Below are 25873 nucleotides of genomic sequence, written 5' to 3'. Positions count from 1 at the left end.
TTGAGATGCTTTCTTTTTTTATTTATTTTTTTCTCTCTTTCCTATCTTTTCACTTTTCCCACTCAAAAAGGATACTTCACCCACTTCTTCCTTCATTTCTCTTTTTTCATTCTTCCCTTCTTTTATTATTGCTTTCTGACCGCTCATGGAAACTCTGGAACATCAAACTGCCCCGGAAAGCACTCGCGGATTATTTGATCCTCCGGATTCACAGGTAAAAAAGAGAAATATATCCAATTCAACTCCGAGATTGGTTCCATTCCCTTTCCCTTTCTGCATATCTCCCCATGTTCTCAAGAAAGAAAGAAAAGACCCCATATACCATGCAATAAATGATCGCGATCCAAAAAGTGTTCTTTATCCATACTATTCGCAGAAAGGGAGCAATATGATAAGAGTAAATAAATAAAAAAGAACAAGAACCGGGGTACTGATACTATGGAATATTAGCCTTCAAGACATAGCACAGGGTCACACAATCGTCGGTCGTTTCAAGCGTTGCTAGACAGCAACCATGTTTCCAGGCACTCGATTCAACCGGTACCTTCTCAACCACGCCAGAAACAGTTTCGTTCTCGATCAGCCAGTACGTCGGATATGTCCTCGCCCCAAGGCATCCCTCGACAGTTTGGTCTGCAGACACTGGCGGAAGAAGGCTCCGGTTTGGAAGCCACCGAACCTCGCCAACGAGAGGAACCGGCGATTTCCATGGCTGTCGATTCGTTGCAGGGCATGATCGATTCTCTGCGATCGTTACCTCCTATTACTCCGGGTGAGAAAGGACGCCGTCTTGGTCACCGCAAGCAGCAATCGTTGTCATCTTTAAGCTTTGTACCACCACCAAGTAATAAGCGATTATCTTTCGGAACCGACATGCAGAGTATGGTGCAGAGCACCGTCGAAGAGTTGCGCCACATCCCCGATCGCACCGAACGCAGAAGAAGTCGGCGGGCCAGCAGTATCAGTGGCCATCAGGATTCCGGCAGCGGACGTGATGCCGCCCTGGCGGAAGCCGAGGCCAAATTACTCGGAACTTTCGGAAACCCTGTGGGAAGCAATGATCAGGGTAATGGAATGGTGGCCCCAGGTAACCGACGTCACTCGACGTCCCGATATTTCAGCTTTGACAACAAGGATATGCAACAGCGAGACTTTATCAGAACGGCGGGTCGTCGCTACTCCGAATCTGCAGGCAGCAGTTTTGATCGACGTACGTCGTTGCAGATGCCTACATTGACCGAGAATATGGAAGCAACCTCATCGAGTTTGAAGAGACGCATCCAGTTTAACAAACCGTTGAATTTGGGCATGGACGATAACGAACGTTCCGGCGGTGGACACAGTCGACGTTCATCTCGGAACTTGGATTATGATTGGCGATCAGGTAGATCCTCAAATTTATTAGCTTTTTTTGATGAAACGCTATTTTTAGGTTTCGATGATGGGAAATGGCAACCTAACCATGGGATATGTTCTTTTTTTTTTTTTCATTGTAGGCGCTGGCAGCTCAATGGTATCGCCCAGTTCACCCACCCCTTTCTCTTATCGTTCGTTCAACTTGGTCCCATTTACTCCGACTCGTGTGAGTTTTGCTCGAGATGATGCCAATCCTCATCAGCGGAGACTACTTTTTATTGCCCATTTGCCTTATACGTCGTTGACACCTTTATTCCGCTCCCGACAATTGGTGCGTGGTCTGCTGCGAGTCAATAAGCGCAATCGAAACGATGCCTATGTCTATTGCGAAGAACTGGAAGCCGATATTTACATTTGCGGATCACGCAATCGCAACCGAGCCTTGGACGGGGACGTGGTCGCTGTTCGATTAGTGGATGTGGAAAAAATCCTGCGTGAGAAAAAGGAAAAAGAGGAAACCAAGCTGATTCGGAATGGCGGACAAGCTCGCGTTCGTTTACCTGACGAAGAAGATGAGAATGAGATCATCTTTGGTGGTGATGACGAAGTTGATGTTGTCCAACCTGAATACTGTGGTGTCGTTGTCGCTATTCTGGAACGAGCTCAGAATCAAGTGTTTTCGGGGTAAGATCATCTCATGTCAGAAAATGAAAAGCAAGGAATGTGATTGGTTAACCTTGATGGCTCCAAAAAAAAAAAAAAAAAAAGTAATTTAATGCTCATGCGTCCCAATAACAAACGAGCTCAAGAGGAAAAGGCGGCCGAGGAAAAAGGTCTTAGCAAAAAGGAAACACCTCGCATTGTGTGGTTCAAATCCATGGATAAGCGTGTTCCCTTGATCGCTATTCCTATCGAGCAAGCGCCCGCCGATTTTGTAGAAAAGAGCCAAGAGTACGCTAATCGTCTGTTTGTGGTAAAGTGTTGACACCTTATAACACACATGGAAGGCATACAAATCTCACTCCTTTTTTTTATTTCATGGGATTTGTCCACAGGCTTCTATCAAGCGTTGGCCTATCACTTCGTTGCACCCTTTCGGCACGTTGCAGCGAGAAATTGGATCCGTGCTGGACGTTGATACTCAGATCAAGGCCATTCTTGCCGATAACAACGTAACCGATGTCGATTTCTCCGACGCAGTCAAGGATTGCTTACCGCCCATTCCCTATGATTTTGCCGATTGTCCGGATGGCTCACGTCGTGATTTGCGTAATACACGCCTATTTACTATGGATCCAGCAAATTCAAAAGGTATATATGCCAAGCAGTTAACGTTGATCAAAAAATCAGAGAATTTGTATCACTCATACGAAAGCAATAGTGTTGGATGATGCGCTGAGCATTCGTGTTTTGGAGAATGATTTGTACGAAGTAGGAGTGCACGTAAGCGACGTGGCTTATTTCATTGAGCCTCATTCGCCACTTGATAAAGAGGCTCGTGCTCGCAGTGTGCAAGTGGATCTGCTTCATACATCTGTGCCCATGTTGCCCCCTGTATTGACAGAGCAAGTGACGAATCTAAGCCCCGGACAATCCAGGTACGCATGACTTTAATGTCTGTTCGAACGACGATTAAACCTCTGCTTCTCTTTTTTATATATATCAGATTCGCATTGTCGGTTATCTGGAAGATGGATGGGTATGGCAAGGTTCTCGATACTTGGATTGGAAAAACCATCGTTCGGTAAGCATAGATCATTGCAATGTCGTTTCGTAAAAAAAAAAATTAAATTCTAACAATTTGCATTTACATCACAGGTCATCAGCGCAGTTGACGTTTGATGACGTTGAAAAAGTACTTGATAATGCGCCGTGGGATGCTATACAGGATCAGAAACTAAGCTCGGAAATTGCGCAAGACATTCGACTGCTTCACGCTATTGCTACAGATATGCGTCAGACCCGGCTGCAGGATGGCGCTATGGACCAAAAGCGAGAGATTGTGGAGTTCCAGTTTGATGGTCGCATGAAACCTTTGGCAATCCACTCCAAAGGAACCTCCTCTCCCGTTCAACTTTTGAAACAATTCTTGCGATTGGCCAACATCAGTGTGGCACAGAAAATTTCGAGCCACTTCCCCGAGCAAGCTTTATTGCGCCGTCAAGCAGCACCGTTACGCCGTAAAATTGTAAGCGGAAACCCCAATTTCCTTCAAAGCTACAGGAACTTGAGAGCTTATTTTTATATTTGAAAAGCATGAGCTGCAAAAGTATGCTGCTCAGGATTTAGGGGTATCGTTGGGTGTCAGCAGTGCTGGTGCATTGCAGCAATCTGTGGAATCGATTACGGACCCTGTCGTACGAAAACTGGTGTCGGTACTCATTTTGAAGACCATGCCATCGCCAAAGTATTTCTGCACAGGAGCAGTGGATATACTGAAATATTCCCACTTTGCACTCAACCTTCCGCTATTTACCCATTTCACCGCTCCCAGCCGACGTTTCGTTGATCTTATTGTTCATCGTCAATTGGAAGCAGCACTGAACCATGGTAAGATTTCAGGCAACGAAAAAAAAAAAAAAAGAAAGAACGATCAATTGTGAACCATGTTTTTAAAAAATGAGAAAACGGGGACTTTTAGATAAGAACTTTTACCTGAACAGCGAGACAATCCAGAAACTGGCTCAGCATTCCAACATTAAGAAAGAGGCTAGCATTTACGCGGCCGAACAAACACGCACACTTTACCTTGCCTTATACCTATCCAAAAACATGACCCACAATGTCGTTCGTCGTGAAGCCACCGTGGTTGCTGTATTTGATCAATTCTTTGACGTGATGATTTCGGAACTCAACATCGAGAAGCGAGTGCATCTGGCTAGCTTGCCCGTTTGGAGATCCAACTTTAGTTCGCAGCAACGGACATTAACACTGTTCTGGCGCAAAGGTGTGGACACTTCTACGGGAAGGGAGCGTCGATACAGCATGTCAGACGAAGATGATGAGGACGACGAGATTGATGAAGATGCTCTTCTTGCGGACATGGAAAATTCAGACGAAGATGCCAATACGACGGTTCATCCAAGTGATATCCACAGTGCCGATGCTTCGGCTAAAGAAGGAGAACAATGTGACCAGGAAAACACGAAAGAAGGATTTACCAGTGGTCCGGGTTCTTCCACTGGATCTGTTACTTCCACACGACGGCTGAGTAAATCGGCCAGCCGCCGCGCGTCGATAGCCAAAGCTTGTCTTTCAGAATGCACGGGATACAGCACCGAACAGGGTTACCAAACGATCAAAGCCCTCGATAAGATTCAAGTGGTGGTCATCATCGAAATGGTGAAAACACCACCCGTCATTCGTATTTTGGCCGCTAATCCATTCGCATAACTCTTTTGATCTACATAGGAAAGAAACCACCTTGACAATTTGTACGCGTTTTCCTTTCACCTTCAATTTTCTCTTTTTATACATTATTAAAAATATCATACCATCTGCGAGCATCTCTTTCAATTGTATGTACTCCAAGATAATTTTTTCCTCAGTTTTCTCGCCATGTAAAGATACGATCGAGCCATCCGCCATCATTGGTTTATTATTGCACGATGATACAACTGTATAAGACAAAACATTCATTCACCAGAATTCCAAGCCTTATTTCTAATAACGAAAGCTTGTGTGGCATAATTTTCAAAACAAAGCACTATCTATTGTAGCTTTTTGCATATGGACAAAGGCTGAAACATGTTGCACGTTCCATTTGCTGAACTGTAATTATGGTTTGCATCCGAATTACTCATTTCAAAACTTTAGTTGTTGACCTCTCTCGTTTGTAGGAACTGATACGTAATATAAACTCGAGTAATAATCAATCGGCCCTTCGACATTGCTTTGTATAAAATAAGGGATATAAGTTGTATCTTTCCAGACCCCAAAAACTACCCATGTAACCCCCCCCCCGTACCTGTTGTCGCTCTTCTCTTTTCTGCATACGATTGTTTTTTGTAGACATTGTGTTTTAATTTACTGATGCATAAATATAATCTTACCCTTCTATAGTATGTTCGCAGAATTAATTTCGCATAATCTACAAGTATATGCCTTGAAAAAACGTTTCTTGTGAATCCTGTCAAATAATAATTACAGTATGTTGCTACAAAAAAAGGTATGCCGCTTCTCATTTTATTGTTTTGTTTACGCCCATGGGATTCAAGCTCTCGTATCGTTTATGCCGAACTCTCATTTTTATTCCTGGAAAATCAATATGAACTGCCAGAAAGATGAGAACAAATGCGACAATATGAATTTTATTATCTGTTGATTTTTCGTAATGGTATTGTAAAATTTTTACGTTAACCAGCGATAGCTGTAAGTCTGCTATAGCATTGGATCAGATTGCAAGCATTGGTACCTACAGTAATTGCACACCTTCTTGTCTTTTTTAATCACTACTAAAAAATATTACAAGGGTGCAGTACAACATGTCGTTTATACTTTTGGCGTCTGGGATTCGCCCTCTCGATCATGATACTGTGTTTTTATGAAAAAAAATTATCATCAATTTATTGGAGACTTGACGTTCTAGCATTTTCGTAAAGACCGTCCGCCTATGTAACTGAACATGGTGATATCGTATTGATAAATTGTCATGTGAGATGTTACTGATAATACCACCATAAGCTTATTGCTTATCGGCAATCGTATCTTTCGCAAGCCACTTTTTCGGCAACTTTAATCGTAAGATCCATGATGCTGCTGTCAGTAATCGTCGGGTAAATAGTAAATAAGGACAAATATGGCTTCATCTAAATGAATGACACCATATGGCTGATTATGGCTAATGGCTTGGCAAGCATCTTCGAGTAGAGCTCGTGATTCCAATCGATTCATTGTGTTTGTCAATGCTGTTTCTGCCTATAGCTACACTAACCATTTCAAAATCGAATGGCTCGATCACACGTTTTGGTTTTCTCAAAACTGTAGTTCTGGCACCCAGGATTTCCAGTATTTCCCTGATCGCAACGAACCTGTTGTGGTTGAGCTGTCTCCAGAGGTCGCCTGTTTCAAAATGCGGTAAATGATGGGCCAAAGGCACATGAAACATCGGTAACGCAATTAATTACTATTGTCTAGGATCCATCACATAACCTACAACATTCGATTATGTCGTAGATACAGTAGTGTGCTCGCATTTTCCTTGTGGATCGTTTTGAAACCTTTAACTTCCCGATCCATGTCCCAACCGGAACAGATCTCGCTACTCCAAAATAAAAGAAAAATATTACAGGGATAATGGCATTCACCTTTTGCCGGCTTTGTTTTTTCCAATCGGTGTTCCTAGCGTACAAGATAACAGTTTCCATGGGAAAAAAAAGTGGGACAATCTTTTGTATCAGTGACTCCGTAGCCATATAGGAAGCCACAACAACACGTCTGCGTAAACCGATTTTTCATCATGATTACATCTTGGCCATCGGAAAAACATTTCGATGAGTCCAATATCTTCCCTGACTTTACCGATGATGCCCTGTTCATTCTGTGTGGAAAAAAATAAAAAAAACCATATACAGCCATTTTCGAAAGAGACAAATGATCTAAAAGAGGAAAAATAATAAAGTGAGGAAATATTTTAATGTCCCTAATTGGTTAAGCGCCAAATTGGGAAACAAAGGTACAACGGAAAGTAGCGTACTAAAAGTAGCCTGTTCATCAGTACTGTAGATGGGGGAGCCATAATATACCGGAAAGGGTGAAAACTGTCATCATTTCGAGACACCATGGTGATACGGAAAATCATGTGAGACTAAATTTTTTTAAGACGTTGGACAGTTACCGGGGGAGCGGGAAGAGGATGGATCCAACGATATGATGTGGCGGGTAATTTCTCCAAAAGCGGGGGGAAATGTAACGGATCAATGATGCGGAGAAGCAGATCTGTGGAGAAATGCGGGGACAAGACGATTGGCTCTGGCAAGAGCGGGGGAAATTTGACTTGGACTGGAAATTTTCAGGTGAGAAGCTGTAAATTGGTAATGTACCACAGTGGGCTGTAAAATACGTTACCGAATCCAGCCTTTTTAAGTGTTACCAAAATGGTCGGTTTTAATAAACTTTTAGCGTCCTTGACCTGCTTCCATCATCATGGAACCACGCCTTTTTTCACCTCATTAGGGCAATGCTAATACGGGAGAACAAAAGACCATCACTATAAGCTAGACCATTTTAATTTTTATGTTAGTTTCATTTAAAAAGTAAAAATAATTGAAGCAAGAAAAAAAAAGCCAATGAAGCATGGAAGTGAGCCCGAGTATGAAAGGTTGTTGTGGGTAACAAACAGCAGTATTGTACATCCGTAACTGTTGGGTCGAGTACGACTTGTATGGGAATTAGGAATCTTATCGTCAATTCAAACGGTTCGGTCCACATGTATAACGAAGATTCAAAGAGAGATCGTGTGGGCCCCTTCCATGATAATAATAACATTTTCTGTATGGCTCTGCCAGGGATCCTTTTTCCCTGTTGTCTATTGCGACAAAAAAATGGTACAAGCATTATATCATAAGGAGGGTATTTTTTGACCTGTCATTGGAATTATAGTTTCCCGCTCTGTCTTTTTTTTTTCTTTTTCTGGCGAATTTAAAGGCACCGCAATGAGGTTTTACACTAGTAAATTCCTCATTCGTTACAAAATCACCATAAAAGGTCAGTTTTTCACCGTTGCTGTTCCACCAAGACTCGATACCGTTATCGGGAGCACATTGTGTTCAACCCGTTTCCCCGACCGTTTACTGATCTACCCACGCAACCGGGAAACCTGTCATCTGACGGATGTCCAAGGAACGCAGGGCTCTAATTTTTTTTTTATATATTTTTATTTTTGGCGGATGCCATTATCGTTCAGCGAATATATAAAAGGCAGCTTTTGATCCAGCTTTTAATCTCTCATCCCAGTTCACCTTTATCCTTTGGAATTGCAATGAAATTCACCGCCACTGCCTTGATCTCCGCTGCCTTGCTCGCTGTTGCCAGCACTGTCACTGCTGCTCCTCTTGAAGCTCGTGGCAACCACCACCACAACCACCACAAGGGCAACCACATTGTCAAGGGCAAGCACTTTGACCGCGTTATGATCATCATCTTTGAGAACAAGGATTATACCACCGCCAAGAACGATGCCTACTACTCCAACTTGGCCAGACTTCACAACGGTGTTGCCTTGACCAACTACAATGGCACCACCCATCCTTCCCAGCCTAACTACGTATGTAAACAAGTAATGAATTGTGCAAAACAGTTCAATGATCTCATTATGGATCCTATAGATTTCCTTGATCAGTGGTGATACTGAAGGTACCAACGGTGATGACGAGTCCAACATTGACCGCAAGAACATTGTGGATCTTTTGGAAGCCAAGGGTGTCTCCTGGAAGGCTTACCAGGAAGGTTACATGGGCAACTGTGACAAGAGCATGAGAATTGGTACCTATGCCCGCAAGCATAACCCCTTCATGTCCTTCACCAACATCTCCAATGACCCCAAGCGTTGCTCCAAGATCGTCAACAGCGCTCAATTGGATATCGATATTGAAAACGATGCCGTTCCTCAATTCGTCTTCTTCACTCCCGATGTAAGTTGATTTTGTCAAGCTTTCTTTTTTCGATGATGGTATGGCTAACCAGCGATTCTTTTTTCTTCTTCCTCCATAACAGATGAACAGCGATGGTCACGACACTGACATGACCTATGCCTCCAAGTGGCTCCAACTCTTCCTCGAACCCAGAATTACCCGCAAGGAATTGAACAAGAACACAATGTTCGTTGCTACCTTTGATGAAACCGATGATTACTCCATCAGAAACCGTGTCTTGACTGTCCTCTTCGGCCCTGACTTCAAGCGCAGCTCCAAGAAGTTGGAAGATGATACCGAATATGACCATTACTCCCTCCTCAGAACCATTGAGGACAACGTAAGTAACATGAGATTGACTGTCTCATTTTCATAATGTATATTTTGCTCATTTCTTTTACCTTGTTTAGTGGAAGCTCGGTGATCTTGGTCGCAACGACACCATTGCCAGACCCATCAAGCTCTAAATAGTGTGCTGTGCATATTATTTTCTATATAAATGTATATTTATTTTATCGAAACTTTATATATAAACCAACTACTCTGAGAGATTTTTATCACCCAGTCATTGAGGTCATTCAATCATCAATCGGCTTTTCAATGGTTTACGTAATGGTCAAAGGAAAAGCAAGTTCATCGCTTACAAGTATTTTTAAATCAACCGTTTTCAAAATCGGTCTCTTGCCTGGTTACGTTTATCCTGCGCATTATTTGAAAACAAGTAAATAATACAGTGGAGGCTTAGCCTTGATCATGCTTTTGCTTGAAGAAGTTTTCGAGCTTGATCACTTACTAAATTGGCTACACTTGTGAATATTCTGTAAATCGGATTAAAAAAATGCGATTGCTTTGATAGATGGTCTCGGGGCCAAAGAAGACCAACCTGGAGCCCTCGTCGATAAAAACAAAGAAAAAAAAAGTGGACTCTCGTATTCTCGTATCTTATTCCTCTCTCTTTATTGCCAACGTTAAATTCTATAATTTGGTAACAAAAACCAATGCACCGTCGGTTCGTACCGAGCTCACTACCATGCTGCCAATTGAATCCTGTTATTGGGAGGTTGAAAAACAGCAGAAAATGGCAAGTCAGAGGAATCGATCCTGATTATGAGCAACTAGTTAAACTTTCAATGCAGAGTCGACCTCATCGCTCAAGACCGTTAAAACCCATAGTATATTCATTTCAATATCAAATCGCCCCACCAAACTTTTTTCCTTCCCTTCGCAGCCACTGTGACAAGCGCGTACAAGTTTGGGACTTTATGGTATCTCGTTCTGTGGATCGATCGATACATCTATGTTGATCTCTACGTAAGTATTTCATTTATGTTTGATCTGCATCTCTTCCAATTGTTGCAACACATCATAAATACGCGCATGACCTACTATGCAGAGCAGTAACCGCGAGCCAGCAATATCTCCATATTCCCGGCATTGATCGGTGTAAATTCGGGATGGTTTGACTGCTTCGTCATTCTCGTTCTCATAGAGCACTTTTCTGATCTTATGATCTGTCTCTTCTTATGCCGTTGGCGACAATGGACTCTATTGAAAGCATTTTGAGGCCCCCGCATCGATATGTTCTGCATCGATAGAGAGCCTAATCACGTCTCAGTACTATTATCATAAGTACTTGAATATGAGTTGAGGCAAGGTATGTAAGCCCCCTTTTTATTTTCTAATCGACCTATTTCAATGAAAACTGGAAGGTTGCCACACGTGGCGGTGGATGATTGAGTCATCTACGTATTGCGTCAAATGAATCCGCTTCATTGGCTGGCCCTCATAGAAGGTTAAGCTTACGATGATCAAACGGAGATACAGAAAAGCTAATCATGCACCAGCTACGACACGCACGCGGCATAACACATGTAAGGGTTCCTTTGCTCCTTACCTGCTTTACACTCGACGACGCTGTATCTAACTGTGAAGCGTAACATTTGACAGTATTGACATTATTCTATCGGCATACACGGTTTTCTCGGACCTTTGGAATTATGGATTGGCAATGCCTTTGAACGGATGACACATGCAAACTTTGCACAGGCTTATCTTTTGCTGATGAAGCGATATGAAAATAGAAGGCTCCAAGAAAACAACTCGATATCCCAATGTAGTTTTTTCTTAATGTCTCTATGTTTTTAGATTATATGTCTCCGGTAAGTAGCAGCTTAAAAAGCGAGTAAAGAAAACTTGTTTGGTCGATGCTGGGAGAGAAGCTTGGTGGATAGCGAGTTGCTTTTTTTTGCACTAAAAAAATGTGATAACAAGAGGGGCTTTGATGACCAATTGTGGTTGAAATCGACGACTTGGTGAATGACACTCATAAGTTCAGTATATTTAATGTTCATTGTGCTTGTGAGCTTCGGTTTCGGATGAAGAGTTCGGCTTTTCTGCCGTATTGTGCTTCTATATTCTGTTACTTGAACAGTTGTGATTCCTCACAGGTATCCACGCGAGTAGAGCCATGTAGGGTTTGTGCAAGGACCTAGGCGGGATGCGTTGTCGTCTTCCTTTTTATTACTTTTCTTTTCCGAAAAGAAACCAAAGAATGAGCTCAAAGACGGTTGATAATGAAAAATAAAGAAGGCGTATCCTGATGTTTTCAAATAACAGTTTATGATCCACCGACCATCGATTGTTCCGGCGCGTGTTTGGCATGTTGGCACGCTGACCTGCGTTGCATCGCACTGGGTGAGCCTGTGCTTCTCATTTGGTCGTTTCTCCGGGTAATCAAGGCCTGTTGAAGCTTTTGCTTACTGCATACACATTTCGCTAGACTGACTTGCTTATTTTCCATAATTTTGACTCATGATTTTTTCCAAATCAGTTTGTCTTCAGACTATTTTCATTGCTGCTTAAATTTTTGTCATTAGACCTTTTTTTTTAATTTTTGTAACTTGGAACTTGAAAATAAACTGTATACAGGGTTTTCCATCAAAGGAAATGGGTATTTGGTGGGATTTCATTGGTCAATGATGCTTCCGACGGTTGAACAACATGGGCAGGCAGTGTATGTGCTACGTTGGTGGGCGGCATGCTGTGATCCGTTCCGACGTCATGCGTTCGTTCGTGTTTGCGTAAAGATCGTAAGTGATAATAAGCCTTGCCGCAATTTTCATAGGGACATAAATAGGGACGAATATTCGTATGGATTTTCATATGCGTTGTAAGTGAATCTGGGCGCGAGAATCGTTTGCTGCAACCTAAAGGGAAAGGCTTGGCTAAGACGTCGTGTCACACAAAAGACAAACGTAAAAAAAATAAAAAAGTTTTTTTACCTTCTTCGGTACATGCAAAAGGTCGCTCTCCGGTGTGAGTTCGGAGATGGTTATGCATCTTGTGCCGTTTCGAAAATGGCTTATCTTTACGATGACAGTCTCTCCAGCCGCAATAATACAGTGGCTGTGCAAGCAAGAGCGAATCCAATGAAATGCATGAGTTTTCTGGCGGGTATTGCCTTTTTTTTTTTTTTTTTTCCTTTGTTCCTTACCTTGCCACTGCCAATATGGGCTGTTTTGACATGATCGATCAGATCGTCGAGTGAATTTAACTCTAGCATACAATCTTCCCATAAGCATTGATTTTTATCTTCTTCATCTTCATCATCTTGGGTTTCTTCAAAATTTATAGATGATTCGCTGGAAACTATAGAAGAGGGTAACCAAAAAAAAAAAAAAAAAAAAATTATTAGCTACCGATTGACTCTGATCACAATAAACCAGGCGGGTTTGCCGGGAACGGGTGCTTACCTTTGCGATCCATAGCGGGTGCGAGGGCAGCCTGTTTTTCCTGCTCCAATTCTACCACCCGTTCCAGCAATTGTTCATTGGAAAGCATATCGAGTTCTGCTGAAAGAGGACTGCATACGGAAGGCGAGGAGGTTTCGGCTAAACGTCGTTCATCGTGCGGACTCGGTGAAGGCGGGAGTTCCAAGCGGCCAAGCGATCGATGTCGTTTTGCTTTCAGATACTTTCGGAATTTAGCTTGGGGTTGTTCGGGATTGATGGTAGTGGCGGGGTCGATTGGGTCTTTGGCTTTGGCGCTGTAAGGGGTGGAAACAGTGTGACGTCTCGGTAAAGAACGCCGCACTTTTCGCTGGTCATCTTTGACGGGTATCGCATTGTCATCTCTTACATTTGAAGGTACTACGGGTGTGGGAATCGGAGTGAAGTTTGGCTCGGTAGCTTGAACGAGGAAAGGCATACCAGAAGGGTAACCGAATTTGAAAGCATCGTGAGCCTGTTTTTTTCCCCATTCAGGATCAGTATCCATTCCCTCATGTCTTGGCATTTCCTCGCTCTGTCCTTTTAATCATTTACCCTATCACGGTGACCAGTTTCCTGGAAAGGATGGTTAAACATTGAAGGAATATTTGCATACGAAAGGTTCGTATTCATGGTTCCAAAATAATCCATGGGAAGTTGATTGAAATCCATCAGGTTGGAAGAAGCGCTCGTTGTGTCCAATAGCATCTGGTCGGTTCCGGTCATGGATTGCGTTGGCTGTTGTTGTTGTTGCTGCTGCTGCTCCGCTTCATGGAAATGCTGATGGAGAGTGGCTGAGGCTGGTTGTTGCGGTTGTTGCGGTTGTTGTGATTGCGATAACCATGCCATTTCTGTAGTTGGGTTATTTACTTGATGCATAGGAGAGGCAAATGAAGCGGTCGGGTCAAAGTCCGTGATTGGCGGATAGGTAGGGGGCAAGGGAGATTGAGCCTGAGATGAAACGACCATGGATGGCTGCATAAAAGACATGGGGGTGCTAGGACCGACTTGACTCTTTACAATGGGAGTTGGAGGCATATGAAGATCCACTGGATTGGCGGGCATCATGTAATTCGCGGCAAATAGAGCTGAAGCTTGGCTTTCCACCAAGGGTTGCTGGAAAAACTGGTCGCTGACGTCCATACTTTGATTCGACGGAGTAATTTCCATTGTTGTACTGCTTGGGTACGTTTGTTGTTGCAAATCTAGAGATCCCATTGTCGCCACATACGGCGGCTGAGATGGTGTAGGCGTCAAAATATCTCCTGTTCCATTAGGCTGCTGTGATTTTGGATGATAACGAGATTGGAGTTAATCATCAAGCAATTATGAGTAAATAACATGAAATAAGCCAAGCGACACCCCCTGATTACTGGACCATGGGAAGCTTTTTTCCACAATGAGGGGCTTTGATAAGCTCAACTTACCATATGCATTTCGGAAGAAACGTAGTGGTTAGAAATGATCATGTCGGAAGACAGAGGGAAATGAGCTGTAAATGAAAAAGGGTCGGCTCGGCTGTCAGATAAGGACATTTCGCAACTGTTGCCGTCCATTGTAAACTATGTTTGTCTTTTTTGTTCGTCTGATATTGTGGTGTCTTGTTCCTCTCGTTTTCTCGAAAAAATAAAAAGGGAAAACGGTGGTGATTTTTGACGTATTTCTCGATGAGAATAGTGGTTGGTTGGTGCTATGAACGGTTGTCGTTTATATTCAAGTGTTTATGCCGGGGGTGACGATCTAGAGATGAGGCCAATGAGTGTCATTGACCTTGGCAAAGCAATTCCCATGGAGATCTTTTGTCAAACCAATAAGAAAGCCAGCTTACGTGAAGTAAAGAGTTGTTCACACTGTGAGTTGAATAAAAGCAAGGATAGAAGAATGGATTCAAATGCTTATATTTTTTACGTGTTGTTGGGATAAGCGAGCCGGCGCTGTATAGGCAACAGTAACTAGGATGCCAAGAAAAAAAAATTTCAAAGAAAGAATCGATGTGACAAGAAAAAAAAAGCTTGAATAAGAAGATCAGGATATTTTCACAAAAAGAGGACAAAGAAAGGAAAAAAAAAACTGTCGAAGGAAGGATATGGTAATATTTGACAAAGAAAAAAAAAAAAGGAAAATCTTATCAGGCGTCAAAAAAAAAAGAAAAAGTAAAGCGTGTTTGTATTGAAGAACACCAATCCAATTCTGCCAAAATGAAATAGTCAAAAAGAACAAGAAGAGAAAAAAAAAACATCTGTGAAAGAGCAGTCTTTTTTTTTTCTCGTTCTGTGTTGCTTTCCGTTTTGGCTCGAGTTTATTTTTTGCCAAAGGTTTTTGTAAATGACACTGCGTGTGTGGTGTGTGTGTGCGTGTGTGCGTGTGTGCGCATGTGTCGATCTTTAAAAAATTCTCCTTGACCCAAAAAATGCATTGAGTGTGAGTGACAAATAAGAGCACAGCGGTGGATGGTTTGGCTTCAAACTCCACATGTTCTCATTTTTCGATTTGGCTCCCTTTGATCATTTATGGTATAGCGAACAAACAACTTCAAAAGCGATCATTGTGCCACCCTATCTTCCCTTTATTCTTAGCACACTTTATTCGGATGGTAGCACTTGTGATGCTTCACCCCATTTCTTGTGTTCTGTAGCAGGTCCCATCAACAGGGTGGATGAAGTGTTGAAATCGCTTATTCACGGCTAGCTGATCTTTCTTATCTTGATGTGTACCCAAATGGAAGGTTCATGTGGTCCATTTTTTAAACCATCAGCTGCTTCAATTGATGATAAAGTCGGCTTTTAGGTAAGCCAACCTAAAGAAAGCAAAACAGAGTCAATATATGCAAATGAGTAAACAAAAAGGCGGTGTTCCCCCAGACTCAGAAGCAAGCTGGGACAAAAAAACCAGACGTACGACATACCACATTCCAATAATCGCCGTGAATCCATTCCACAAACAGAGATGCCGTGCCTTGAATGCCGTAACTACCTGCTTTGCCAAATGGCTCACCGCTCGCAATATCTACATGTCAAAAAAAAAAAAAAAAAAAGGAAAAAAAAAGAATAATAAAAACCGTTGATCAGTCCGGCTTCCTTTTTTTAAAAGCCCGTTTGTACTTGATTGTATCGTTTTTCTTTGTTTTTCTTTATTTTTACATGCAGCCATGGTATCTGAGTCAATCTCGGAGAACTTGACCCGAGTGCACTCGACAAAACCCGTTTGCTTGACCTCAGAGTCGGACTTGTATATAATGTGAACACCTGTGAATACTTGGTGTGTCTGACCGCTCAAACGTTGGAGCATGGCCAATGCATGCGCCTCATCTCGCGGTTTCTCCAATACATCGTTGTCCATGACAACCACAGTATCTGCGCCGATCACAATATCCGCATCAGGCAAAGTAGCATCATCCTATCAATGATTCAAACATATTAGCTCCCCACAGCACAGAAAAAAAAACCAGGTGCCACCTGTCAAATGTGATATGACCTTGCCCCTTTTTTTTCACTCCTCCCTCTTTTTGCCTCTGTTACACGTGCCTGACAACGTTCGAAAACTTCGCGGGCTTTCATTAAGGCCGTATCTGCAACATAATCAGACGGGCTGGCATAGGCAAGCGGGTTATTTGCGTCATCTTCGAAAGTAGTTACCACTTCAAAAGGAATGCCCTATCAATGAGACGAGTCATGCATGCCATGAGTGCGACTTGTCATTTGTTCTGGTCCGATATTCCTTTTCGATAGTTTACCAAATCTGATAAAATCTCACGTCGTCGTGGTGAAGCCGAAGCCAAGACGACTTTCTTTTGACTCTTGTGTAGTGGCAATAACATCGTCCAATGACCAGCAATCAAAGTGCGAATATATTTTTGCACTCAGCCCACGCACAGCAAAATAGAGAGCGTGATGTATTTCAAGTGCGACGTCATTGATTCTTTTTTTTTTGAAAATTGGTTGTCCAAACTTTCACGAAACCAACTATAGTTTAGTTGAATATAAAAACTAGAGGAACAGAGTAAAAATAAACTTCTTAAGCAGTTTCCTCCACAATACAGTTATTGGAAGTTTGAGCGGCTCCTTGTATTCTTTTACTCAACCTAACGAAACCCCCTTTTTACGCATTATTTACTCGATTTCACCGTATTTTAACGAACAACAGTCATATACATCAAGGGCAACTGGGAATTTAATCCCCGCAATCTCTAACATTTGTGACGTCAGCTTGGGGGACTGTGGGCCTGGGGCAGTTTTATGTTTTTTTGAGGCCATCTTTGATTTTTCCTATTGAACAGTACCTACATTACTCGAGATGGTATAGTCCTAGCAAGACCATTCACGTCTATAATTATACTAATGTCTCTCCTTTTTACCTGCAGCCCGTCCCCTTCGAAGCCCTTATTCCCTTTGGCCTCATGGCCGGTTTGATTACTGTTTCCGCAAGTGGTCTCTCCATGGTCAAGTACTACGCCAACGATCGCAAGGTAAAATAGTCAAAATCGACAAACGAAAAACACGAAAAACACGAAATTACGACAAGGAAAGTTGACATTGTTACTTTTAGCCTCACAGATATGGTCTTGATAACTGGGAAAAACAAATGATGGAACGTGACAGACGCATGACAGGATCTCTCCGTGGACAATTGGTATATATACCGCGTGAATAAACATTCGGCATTCTTTGTACTCACATATTATTATTATTTTGTATTTTTCTCTTTACAGGCAGAACCTACAGCGCCAGCAGCATTTGCCACGAATAGGTAAGACTAGAAATGGTGTATTGACACTACGATGCAAGGCGAGGCTCACTCCTTTTATTTTTTTCTTGTTCAATAGTGTTTGGTATTTGGAGACACCAAGATCGAAATAGACGCAATAAATCAAGTCATGTATCATTTTTCCACAAAAAAGCAAAAAGAAAAAAAAAAAAGGCTTACAATACAAACGGAACCCGACGTCCAAAAACAAACGTGTCATGTAACGAAGGAAGAAAAAAGAGAAAAAAAAGAGAAAAGTAAGCGCGCCATGAATGCTGTGATGCTTATGAACAGAACAATGCAAAAGCGTCATCCAACATCAGAAAAAAAAATGCGAATACGGAGCGAAGCGGAGCATTGTTGATTTTACGTTTTTGTGGTTGTGATTATTATCGTGGTACGGAAATCGAGGAAGGATGCGTGGAAGGGTAAACAAACTGAGTGATTGTAAAAAAAAATGAACAAGGATACAAGGAAAAAAGAAAAAGCAACAACGACAGTAACAAAAAAGACAGCAGGAGGATGGAGGACTATCATCGGATAGAAGTTTTACAGTGGATCAAAATCGTGGAGTTCAATAGCGGTTTGTGTAGTTTGCGTAATGCCATCGTGCTTGAGTCGTTGCATGACTACGACGGCTTTGGTGTCATTGAATTGCAATTTCCATACCGTTTTAGCCGGCTGTGTGAATGACCGAATCAGAGACCCTGTTTCCAAATCCCATAGTTTGACAGTGCCATCGTTTCCGCCACTTAGGATTCGTTTATCGTCAAACTGTAAGCAAGCGACAGAGTTATCGTGAGCCGAGATGCGGTGCTTGCATTCATAGTGATTGAGGTCCCACAGACGTAGGCAACCATCGGACCCCCCACTGACAAGTAGAGAGGCATCGGTAGGCGAGAGTTGTAAATGACCGACAAGTGAGGTGTGACCATGCAAAGTGGCGAGACATTGGCCTGTAGCAGCTGACCAGACACGAATGGTAGAATCCAAAGCTCCCGTAATGACGCGCTGACCATCGAAAACAATGGCATAGATTTGCGAATGATGACCCACAAATACATGCAAACACTCTCCTGTATTGGTATCCCATAACCTTGCTGTGGCATCATAGGAACCAGAAGCGACTCGATGATCATGCACATCAAGACAACGTACGCTTAGTTGATGGCCGATGCATACATGCTTCAATGTACCATGCTCGATATCCCAGATTCTTAGAGTGGTATCGCGAGAACCGGTAATCAAGGTTGTAGGGTTCAAAATTTTTAGGCACCGGATGGTCGACGTGTGACCACGTAGGACATGACGTGTTTGCCCTGTAGCGAGATCCCATACACGAGCTTCCCTGAAGAATAATAGAAAACGAAACGAGAGTCAGTGAATTTTCGGTCCCAGCAAGTGATTTTTTCATTTTTCTTTTTCTTTTTCTGGGTCATTTTTAATTTCTGAGAAGATGTTTTAGTCATTATGAGGTAATTTTTTTACCTGTCGCAACCTCCGGAAACAAGCATATGATACTCCTGTTGAAGTTCCGGATCCAGTGTTCTGATGAATTGCAATGCCCACACCCCACCTTCGTGACCCAGTAAACTTCGGATGTGTCTTCCGGTGGTACTGTCAAACACTTCGATGCGGTTGTTGTCGCATCCAATGACAATGAATTGTTTGTCGAGCTGCAGACTCGTCACCAGACCGGAATCAACGTGGTTAGTGCAGGTGGTGATTTTCCCAGTGTTTTTTCGCCAGGCCATTTCAATGCTGTGTTTGTGTCGAAAGTATTCTCTGTAGGATATCGGTTGTTGAAATTGTAATGAACGACGACGTCGATGATGTTTCAGACACAGCGCTTTCCAGGTAGTTTCGTCTTTGAGTAGCTCATACCAAAACGACGACACTCTGGAAGCCCGTACGAGTGTCTGTGGATCGTCAATAAATGATAAAACGTGCAGAGCCAGTTCAATAGGGAGCTGTTTCAAAAAGTCGATCTTGAGCTTGGGAGCAATCAGGGTATTTACAAAAGCCAACAGCTGGTTATCGCAACAACTGAGCAATTCAGCAATGAACGTCTGTTGTTGTCGTGCACTCAGTCGTGTGAATATACTCTTGACATTGCTAATGTAATTCAACCGATCGTCATGGATGAATGACGTTGCCAATGGAGAAGCATGGGTATCCACTTGGAGTTCCACAACTGACGGCGGTTTCGATCGCTGTGGGGAACGGTAACTGAGGGTAGGAGGTGTGGCCGGCGGTGAAATCTCTTCCATGATACACGGATCCATCGCAACAATATTAATAAGAAATTAAGAGCAAAATAAAATAGACAAAAAAGTAGCGCGCACACACACACACACACACACACAAAAAGAGATGAGAGAGAGAGAGAGAGAAGAGGAGAAAAAGGCTGTAAAAAACAGAGAAAGGAAGGAAGAAAAAAAAAGAAACCAGGTGCAGTTGGTGGGAAAAGAAAGGGGCAAAATGTATCGGCTACTTTTTTTAGCGTCGTTAAAAAGACCTTCAAAACAGTGATGGACTTTAGTAGAGCGAATAAAAAAAAAGAAAGAAAAGCGGCGCTGGGTTGACGTACGTCTATGCTGTTGTTTCTAATGTCGAATCGACACAGAACAGCAAGGGGTAAAAAAATAAAATAAAAAGCTTCTTGGGTTTTTTTGTCATCGTCGGTTTTTTTTTTTTCTCATGTCCCCTCTGCAGGTGGATGCTTGGTCACTGCAGAAAAGCAAGACAGGGGCGAAAAAAAATATGGGGGATGTGTACGCACGGGGTAAGATGTAATAAACAACAAGAACCATCAAAGAATCTGGTAGTGGAAAAGGGCGCTGCTTTAAGCTGGGAAACAAATTGTCCTTTGTCCGAATGAACCGTTTGCATTGTGCACAACATTCAAGACCTTCCTTTTTAGGTAATAAAAATGACTGCGCGGCGGAGAATGAATTAGGTGGGGCGAGTTCCCTCAGAATGGATTTCCAACCTTATCCAATCGAGATATCCGCTTTTGTTATGGCGCCGCTCTCTATTTCTAGGTTTTCTTCTTTCTATCTTTTTTACTTTTTTTTTTCAATATATAAACCCTGTCGGATCTCATTTTGTTTGTGGTTCCGGTTCCTTTTGTTTCTTTGAAAGCATATACTATATATCACAACTGAAATACCCGTCCTTCATCGCTTCATATGGTGTCACCCAAAGATACGACCAAGAGAAGTAGTATGTTTTTAAGCCGGCCTCAATCAACCCGTCATTTCGTTTCAAGAAAAAAATAACTCACGGAATGTTTCGTTTCTCGTTAGGCACACCTTCTTCTCACTTTGACTACAGTGACGAAGATGACGACGACATGTTGCCACCTAATGTCCGTGCTTCAGAACGAAGTACGCTGTTGTCGGTCGAGGATCAAATACCCCGCTACATGACTGCTTCTCCATGTAAGTTTGTTTCGGTCCAAGCGACTGACTCTCATGCAGGAAAACGGAACGGAGATAAACGACAAAAGGGATCATTAATAAAAAAGGCGGGTTGGCAAGAGGATGGCAGAGGAAGAGAATATTGGAAAAAGTGATAGATTGAAAGCGAGTGAAGTAAAATGAATTGTTTTTCAGAAGGAATTACATTCATTATGGCCTGATCATATAATTAGAACATGGTTGTTGGAGGATCTAGACACTCACTTTCTTATGCTTCTTTCGTATTTTTTTTTTTTTGTCGTCCGAATCAAAATAGTACCCTCGGCAAGGTTACTTCATCAAGATGCCCCCAAAGATACCTGGAGTCTTTTCAAGCTTCGATCAAAATACTATTTACCCATCCTCCAGTGGCTTCCACAATACGATCGTTACATTTTCCTGTTTGATCTATTTGCTGGTTTGACACTCTCCTGTCTGCTCATTCCCCAAGGTCTGTCGTATGCTACCGCTCTTTGTAAACTGGAAGCTATCCATGGTCTTTATGCCATCGCTTTTCCGGCCATCACCTATGGCGTATTTGGCATGTCCAGGTAACTCAGAATGACCCCATCCCAACCACTTGCCAACGTGACACCGGGCGCTTACCGAAAACAAAAAAAAACCTTTTTTGGTCCATTTAGGCAAATGTCCGTAGGACCAGAAGCAACTTTATCCCTTTTGGTAGGGTCCTCCATCGCACAACAAGCACACCTGCAAGCAGAAGGCGTCTCACCCATCGATCCTCTTGCATGGGCATGTCTGATGACTCTTTTTGTGGGTATTTTCACCTTCTTGTTGGGCATCTTCCGTCTCGGATTCCTGGACAGTTTGATGAGCCGTGCCTTGCTGCGTGGTTTCATTACCGGATTAGCCCTGGTTGTTTTGCTTCAGCAAACCATCATCTTGCTCGGTCTCGGTAAAATCAGCGAGGAAGCCGGCATCTCGGAAGCCTCCACCACAGTGGCTCGTTTCATTTTCCTGATCAAATATTTCCCCTATGCTCATCGATTGTCGGCCTATGTATCAGCCGTCTCGGTGGCCATTTTATTGGCGATGCGCTTTGTCAAAGCCAAGTTGGCTAAATTCCGATGGGTGCAACTATTTCCCGAGGTGCTATTGGTTGTGGTCGTGTCCATTTTGTTGACTTCCTATTTTGGATGGGAACACCAGGGTTTGGGCATCTTAGGCGACATTGAGAGTTCCGGTATTCCGCTGCCCTCCATCCCTGCCTTCCCGGAGAACAAACACATGAAAGATCTCCTCGTCACCTCCGCCATGATTGCCATCATTGGTTTTGTCGAATCCGTCGTGATTGCCAAAACTTATTCCACTCGTCACAACTATTCTGTCAGTGCCAACCGTGAACTCGTGGCTCTCGGTCTTGCCAATATGGCAAGTGGTTTGTTTCAGGGTATCCCTGCCTTTGGCTCCGTAAGTCTTTTTCTTTTCTCCCCCCTTTTTTGTTTGTTGTTGATTATTTATATTTCCTTTGGATTCCTAATCAAACAAAACGCGATGGCCCAATGTTTGAATCTGCTTTTTTTTTATCCATTTTGCGGAACATACCCCTGACTGAATGATTCGGTTGTTTAGGTGGCACGTAGCAAGATCAACGACAGGGCAGGTGCACGAACTCAGATGGCATCCATGGTAGCTGGTGTCATTGCGTTGCTGGCCATCCTGTTTTTACTCCCTTACTTTTATTATCTCCCCAAAGCTGTCTTATCAGCCATCATTTTTGTTGCCGTGCTCTCGCTCTTGGCCGAATTGCCGGAAGATTTACACTTTATCTTCAAAATTGGCGCTTGGCGTGACCTCGGGTTACTCATGGTTACTTTTTTGGCAACCATTGTGATTTCCTTGGAGTTTGGCACCATGCTTGCCGTCACACTGTCACTTCTCCTGACCATTAAGGAAACCAGCTATCCCCGCATCACCATCATGGTAAGCTGGAACTCAATTTGACCGGTTCAGCTGCAGTGAAACACATACCCTCCCTGGTTCTATGCTGACGCGGCTTTCTCATTCTTTTGAATAGGGACGTGTGAAGGGCACTCATAACAGATTCCGACCGATTCAGGATGATCCCAATGAAGTGGAGCATTTGGAAGATGTGCTCATTGTTCGTGTTGAAGAACCACTGTTCTTTGCCAATACAGGTATAGACCGAATAACTCTCTTTGTTTCCTGATCACACATGTCAACTCACACGATCGATGAAAAATTAGGCCAACTCAAGGATCGATTACGCCGTCTGGAACAGTTCGGTGATATGGCCATTCATCCCTCGGAAAGTCCACGTTTGGGTGATTCACTCTATACTATTTTCGACGTCGATCACATGCCCTATGTTGACGCGAGGTAAACACTTTCGATGCTCTATTATGATTGGCAGACATTGTTCCTTATGCGTTTTTTTTTCATCCATGACTATAGTGCGATCCAAATTTTGTGCGAGATTGTGGAAGCATACCATGCACGAAATGTGGCTGTGTATTTCGTCCGTCTGCGCGAAAAACCTTTGGCGCTTTTCAAACGGTCCGGCTTATTGGATGTAGTTGGTGAAGATCACATCTTCCGTAAAGTATCGGATGCCATTGAAGCAATCGAGAAAGATATGGTCAAACGTGGCGTGTATGAATCATAAGTTGAATAAAATTTGGAGCCCTTGTTTCTCACAAATAAAAGAAGGTGGGACAGCGAACAATGATTAACCCTGATGATATGATAAGGTCAATGAAAAGAATAACCATGTTTCCGATGATGCAAGAAGGGAACCAAGTCAGGAGTTCTTTGGTGCATAATAAGGATGCCTGTATATATCGTCATCGTACGACAGATGGCGGCGCTATTCCTTTTTCGCTATCCGATGGTGAAGTGATATGAACAAGTTAATTTTTTCAAACTTCAAAATTAAAAGGATTTGTTTGTCAACATCGCCCAAGGATACAAAAAAGATTAACAATAAAAAGAAAGGCATGCGGGACGAATTGCGCCTGTTCCTCACTCGACATCGGCTACCGTACTATTGAAAAAAAAAAAAATACGTCTTGTGGAATTGATACCCTGCGACCATTTCCCTGTGTTGCACAGCAAGTTTTATGTTTACTATCGTATGTGACATGAGCACAGATAAGATCGAAAGCGATTTTGATATATCGTAACAAACAGTTCTACTTTCATTGTTTTATGTTAATTTTATTTGCGCAAATGATAAACAGTGAAAGCAAACAACTTGGTATTTTAGCTTAGAAAACAGAAATATCTGAAAGTATAAGAGCGAAAGCGACGAGCATTATATATCAATTGGTGTCGGCGCGAAACCAGTTCCGGTGGGGTTGTGATCGTCTTCTGATATAGGCATGGGAGATGGTGTGTTTGGGTATGGAGGCGGTCGAGGGTTTTGTGGTCGAGGCTTTCTCAGCTTTGTATAAGGTTTCGACATTCTGAAAAAGCTTTATTATTTTGTGATGAAGCATTGTCAAGAGATGCTAGTTTACCTCACAATAAGTAATAGAAAAAAAAATGAATCCAAGTGTACTTGCAATTATTATCGCGTGCTCCTGATTTGGTACGTTGTAACGGTAATGGGATCATTGACTTTATAAAGACGTTCAGTTATTGTTTTTATAGCTGGTAGAAATTTCAGCGGAATGGCAACCCGGCTGTGTCAGCGATGACAAAGAAAAAACCCAAGCACACAAAGACGATGGGAAACCAGGAAGGGTGGATCTTTTTTTAGTAGGGGAAGGAGGCAGAAAAATTATCATTGTACACAAGAGTACGCGTGGCTATACCCACGCAAAGATGACGAATGGCCAACATCAGTGCTCGATTTTATTGTATAATGATTTTGTTAAAAGGGGTTCAAAACCAAAATTTCCAGGAACATGGCGCATGAATATATTCAACTTTCGAACTAAAAACACGTTTTTCCATGGCAGTTTTACACCGTCATGTTCCAACGTTGGTAGGAGAACATTGCAGGGAGAGAAGGGTACCCAAGTTTTTGTTTCTGAACGCAAAGTCGAATTCCCACTACTTAACTCACAACCATTCACCCTCGGATGCATCAGTTTCTACGCGGTCATGGTGACTGTAAAAAGGGAATTTTCGCTCCCTGTTCAGACATGCTACTGGATGAACTTTCAGCTTCACAACGCGTGATCCTGGTATTGGCGCCAACTTACTACATCTCCATCAAGGCACATACAACTTTAGTAATCCGTGGTGGTATACGTTGTAGGGCAAGAGACGCCTATCCAATGAAGGGAAATAAATCACTTTTTAGAGAGATCTTCAGCCTTTGAATTCATGCCGATCAGGTGTGATATCTGTATTTCTGGCGAATTCTTCCATGACTCTTATTGCGTAGTGACTGTTCCGAATCACTTGCGCATCGTCATTTTGTGAGAAGGCTTCCAAAGAATGAGTTACGTTCAAGTTGCTGCAGTATTTATTAGCCGATATTGCCACGCCCTTTCGCTTAGATGTTGCAACACCGGCGTATGATAAAGTGGTTTTCTTAGAGGCTAAATATGTTTCCCAATGAAAATATGGAAACGAACAAGTGGGGAATAAAGGCACTGGCGGGATTTAGCTCATGCTACGAGTCAAGAGCGTAATTAAGCGAGTATCTACCGCAATATCAACGTCTGAGATCTAAAAAGCTGTAGTAAATGAAATTTGGAAAAGTCTGGGTGATTGTCTGCTCAAAATCACCTTTTTCCCTCTTCTCCAGCCAAAGCTTTTAGATACGGTTCAGTCTGTGCACTTTCAAAATACGCTTTTCAAAGAAGCTACCTTTAAAAATAACATTTTGGTTTGAGTTTTGTTTTTATGCTTGTGTTTATAAAGTGAAAGGCTCCAAAGTGACTGGAAATTTTGGAATATTAGAGTTCGCAAGGTATTACGA

General features: G+C 42.6%; 7 protein-coding genes across 7 annotated transcripts; 4 read left to right on the top strand and 3 right to left on the bottom strand.

Annotated features, from left to right (window-relative positions):
• The first annotated feature begins 14 nt into the window (after positions 1 to 14).
• On the top strand, positions 15 to 5000 carry BYT42DRAFT_568944 (uncharacterized protein). The gene is made up of 10 exons (XM_051568231.1): positions 15 to 214; positions 451 to 1384; positions 1497 to 2040; positions 2125 to 2329; positions 2412 to 2667; positions 2738 to 2954; positions 3023 to 3100; positions 3175 to 3544; positions 3612 to 3906; positions 3998 to 5000. Exons 1-10 carry the CDS (start codon positions 146 to 148, stop codon positions 4747 to 4749), a joined length of 3720 nt encoding a protein of 1239 aa, XP_051423826.1. The 5' UTR covers positions 15 to 145; the 3' UTR covers positions 4750 to 5000.
• Positions 5001 to 8335: 3335 nt separating this feature from the next.
• BYT42DRAFT_593559 (phosphoesterase) lies at positions 8336 to 9454 on the top strand (the record flags this gene model as incomplete). Its single annotated transcript, XM_051570710.1, has 4 exons — positions 8336 to 8620; positions 8682 to 8987; positions 9070 to 9327; positions 9398 to 9454. 4 exons carry the CDS (start codon positions 8336 to 8338, stop codon positions 9452 to 9454), a joined length of 906 nt encoding a protein of 301 aa, XP_051423825.1.
• A 2301-nt stretch (positions 9455 to 11755) lies between these two features.
• BYT42DRAFT_568940 (uncharacterized protein) lies at positions 11756 to 14110 on the bottom strand. The gene is made up of 5 exons (XM_051568230.1): positions 13310 to 14110; positions 12740 to 13229; positions 12481 to 12635; positions 12269 to 12392; positions 11756 to 12193 (listed from the first exon to the last, which is right to left on the bottom strand). Exons 1-5 carry the CDS (start codon positions 13970 to 13972, stop codon positions 11925 to 11927), a joined length of 1701 nt encoding a protein of 566 aa, XP_051423824.1. The 5' UTR covers positions 13973 to 14110; the 3' UTR covers positions 11756 to 11924.
• A 1113-nt stretch (positions 14111 to 15223) lies between these two features.
• Positions 15224 to 16692, bottom strand: BYT42DRAFT_568931 (maf-like protein). The gene is made up of 4 exons (XM_051568229.1): positions 16279 to 16692; positions 15895 to 16150; positions 15653 to 15760; positions 15224 to 15551 (listed from the first exon to the last, which is right to left on the bottom strand). Exons 1-4 carry the CDS (start codon positions 16309 to 16311, stop codon positions 15538 to 15540), a joined length of 411 nt encoding a protein of 136 aa, XP_051423823.1. The 5' UTR covers positions 16312 to 16692; the 3' UTR covers positions 15224 to 15537.
• A 299-nt stretch (positions 16693 to 16991) lies between these two features.
• Positions 16992 to 17686, top strand: BYT42DRAFT_568927 (uncharacterized protein). The gene is made up of 5 exons (XM_051568228.1): positions 16992 to 17050; positions 17115 to 17219; positions 17300 to 17383; positions 17463 to 17500; positions 17577 to 17686. The coding sequence occupies exons 1-5, from the start codon at positions 17048 to 17050 to the stop codon at positions 17608 to 17610; spliced, it is 264 nt and encodes an 87-aa protein (XP_051423822.1). The 5' UTR covers positions 16992 to 17047; the 3' UTR covers positions 17611 to 17686.
• Positions 17687 to 17928: 242 nt separating this feature from the next.
• On the bottom strand, positions 17929 to 20114 carry BYT42DRAFT_328624 (WD40-repeat-containing domain protein). The gene is made up of 3 exons (XM_051563060.1): positions 20088 to 20114; positions 18986 to 20015; positions 17929 to 18845 (listed from the first exon to the last, which is right to left on the bottom strand). Exons 2-3 carry the CDS (start codon positions 19780 to 19782, stop codon positions 18047 to 18049), a joined length of 1596 nt encoding a protein of 531 aa, XP_051423821.1. The 5' UTR covers positions 19783 to 20015; positions 20088 to 20114; the 3' UTR covers positions 17929 to 18046.
• Positions 20115 to 20840: 726 nt separating this feature from the next.
• BYT42DRAFT_514798 (sulfate transporter family-domain-containing protein) lies at positions 20841 to 23846 on the top strand. The gene is made up of 7 exons (XM_051565201.1): positions 20841 to 20940; positions 21236 to 21509; positions 21600 to 22389; positions 22552 to 22902; positions 22997 to 23117; positions 23187 to 23319; positions 23395 to 23846. The coding sequence occupies exons 1-7, from the start codon at positions 20853 to 20855 to the stop codon at positions 23603 to 23605; spliced, it is 1968 nt and encodes a 655-aa protein (XP_051423820.1). The 5' UTR covers positions 20841 to 20852; the 3' UTR covers positions 23606 to 23846.
• The last annotated feature ends 2027 nt before the right edge of the window (positions 23847 to 25873 follow it).

The sequence above is a fragment of the Radiomyces spectabilis genome, assembly GCF_025331425.1.
Source record: "Radiomyces spectabilis strain NRRL 2753 chromosome Unknown BYT42scaffold_6, whole genome shotgun sequence".
Taxonomy (NCBI): domain Eukaryota; kingdom Fungi; phylum Mucoromycota; class Mucoromycetes; order Mucorales; family Radiomycetaceae; genus Radiomyces; species Radiomyces spectabilis.
This window is presented reverse-complemented; position numbering and strand designations above follow the sequence as displayed.

What these genes read in the sequence shown, in the direction of transcription:
- BYT42DRAFT_568944 (XM_051568231.1), top strand. Translation starts at nt 146, where the DNA reads ATGGAAACTCTGGAACATCAAACTGCCCCGGAAAGCACTCGCGGATTA. An exon ending in GGATCCAGCAAATTCAAAAG is followed by an intron (nt 2,668 to 2,737) that starts GTATATATGCCA and finishes CGAAAGCAATAG; the next exon opens with TGTTGGATGATGCGCTGAGC. An exon ending in ATTGGAAAAACCATCGTTCG is followed by an intron (nt 3,101 to 3,174) that starts GTAAGCATAGAT and finishes TTTACATCACAG; the next exon opens with GTCATCAGCGCAGTTGACGT.
- BYT42DRAFT_568940 (XM_051568230.1), bottom strand. Translation starts at nt 13,972, where the DNA reads ATGGGATCTCTAGATTTGCAACAACAAACGTACCCAAGCAGTACAACA. An exon ending in AAACTGGTCACCGTGATAGG is followed by an intron (nt 13,230 to 13,309) that starts GTAAATGATTAA and finishes GGAAAAAAACAG; the next exon opens with GCTCACGATGCTTTCAAATT. An exon ending in TTTTGCATGTACCGAAGAAG is followed by an intron (nt 12,194 to 12,268) that starts GTAAAAAAACTT and finishes CTTTCCCTTTAG; the next exon opens with GTTGCAGCAAACGATTCTCG.
- BYT42DRAFT_568931 (XM_051568229.1), bottom strand. Translation starts at nt 16,311, where the DNA reads ATGAAAGCCCGCGAAGTTTTCGAACGTTGTCAG. An exon ending in AAGTTTTCGAACGTTGTCAG is followed by an intron (nt 16,151 to 16,278) that starts GCACGTGTAACA and finishes AATCATTGATAG; the next exon opens with GATGATGCTACTTTGCCTGA. An exon ending in CTCAGATACCATGGCTGCAT is followed by an intron (nt 15,761 to 15,894) that starts GTAAAAATAAAG and finishes TTTGACATGTAG; the next exon opens with ATATTGCGAGCGGTGAGCCA.
- BYT42DRAFT_568927 (XM_051568228.1), top strand. An exon ending in ACTACGCCAACGATCGCAAG is followed by an intron (nt 17,220 to 17,299) that starts GTAAAATAGTCA and finishes TGTTACTTTTAG; the next exon opens with CCTCACAGATATGGTCTTGA. An exon ending in GATCTCTCCGTGGACAATTG is followed by an intron (nt 17,384 to 17,462) that starts GTATATATACCG and finishes TTCTCTTTACAG; the next exon opens with GCAGAACCTACAGCGCCAGC.
- BYT42DRAFT_328624 (XM_051563060.1), bottom strand. Translation starts at nt 19,782, where the DNA reads ATGGATCCGTGTATCATGGAAGAGATTTCACCGCCGGCCACACCTCCT. An exon ending in GTTTCCGGAGGTTGCGACAG is followed by an intron (nt 18,846 to 18,985) that starts GTAAAAAAATTA and finishes ATTATTCTTCAG; the next exon opens with GGAAGCTCGTGTATGGGATC.
- BYT42DRAFT_514798 (XM_051565201.1), top strand. Translation starts at nt 20,853, where the DNA reads ATGTTGCCACCTAATGTCCGTGCTTCAGAACGAAGTACGCTGTTGTCG. An exon ending in GGCGTATTTGGCATGTCCAG is followed by an intron (nt 21,510 to 21,599) that starts GTAACTCAGAAT and finishes TGGTCCATTTAG; the next exon opens with GCAAATGTCCGTAGGACCAG. An exon ending in GTATCCCTGCCTTTGGCTCC is followed by an intron (nt 22,390 to 22,551) that starts GTAAGTCTTTTT and finishes TCGGTTGTTTAG; the next exon opens with GTGGCACGTAGCAAGATCAA.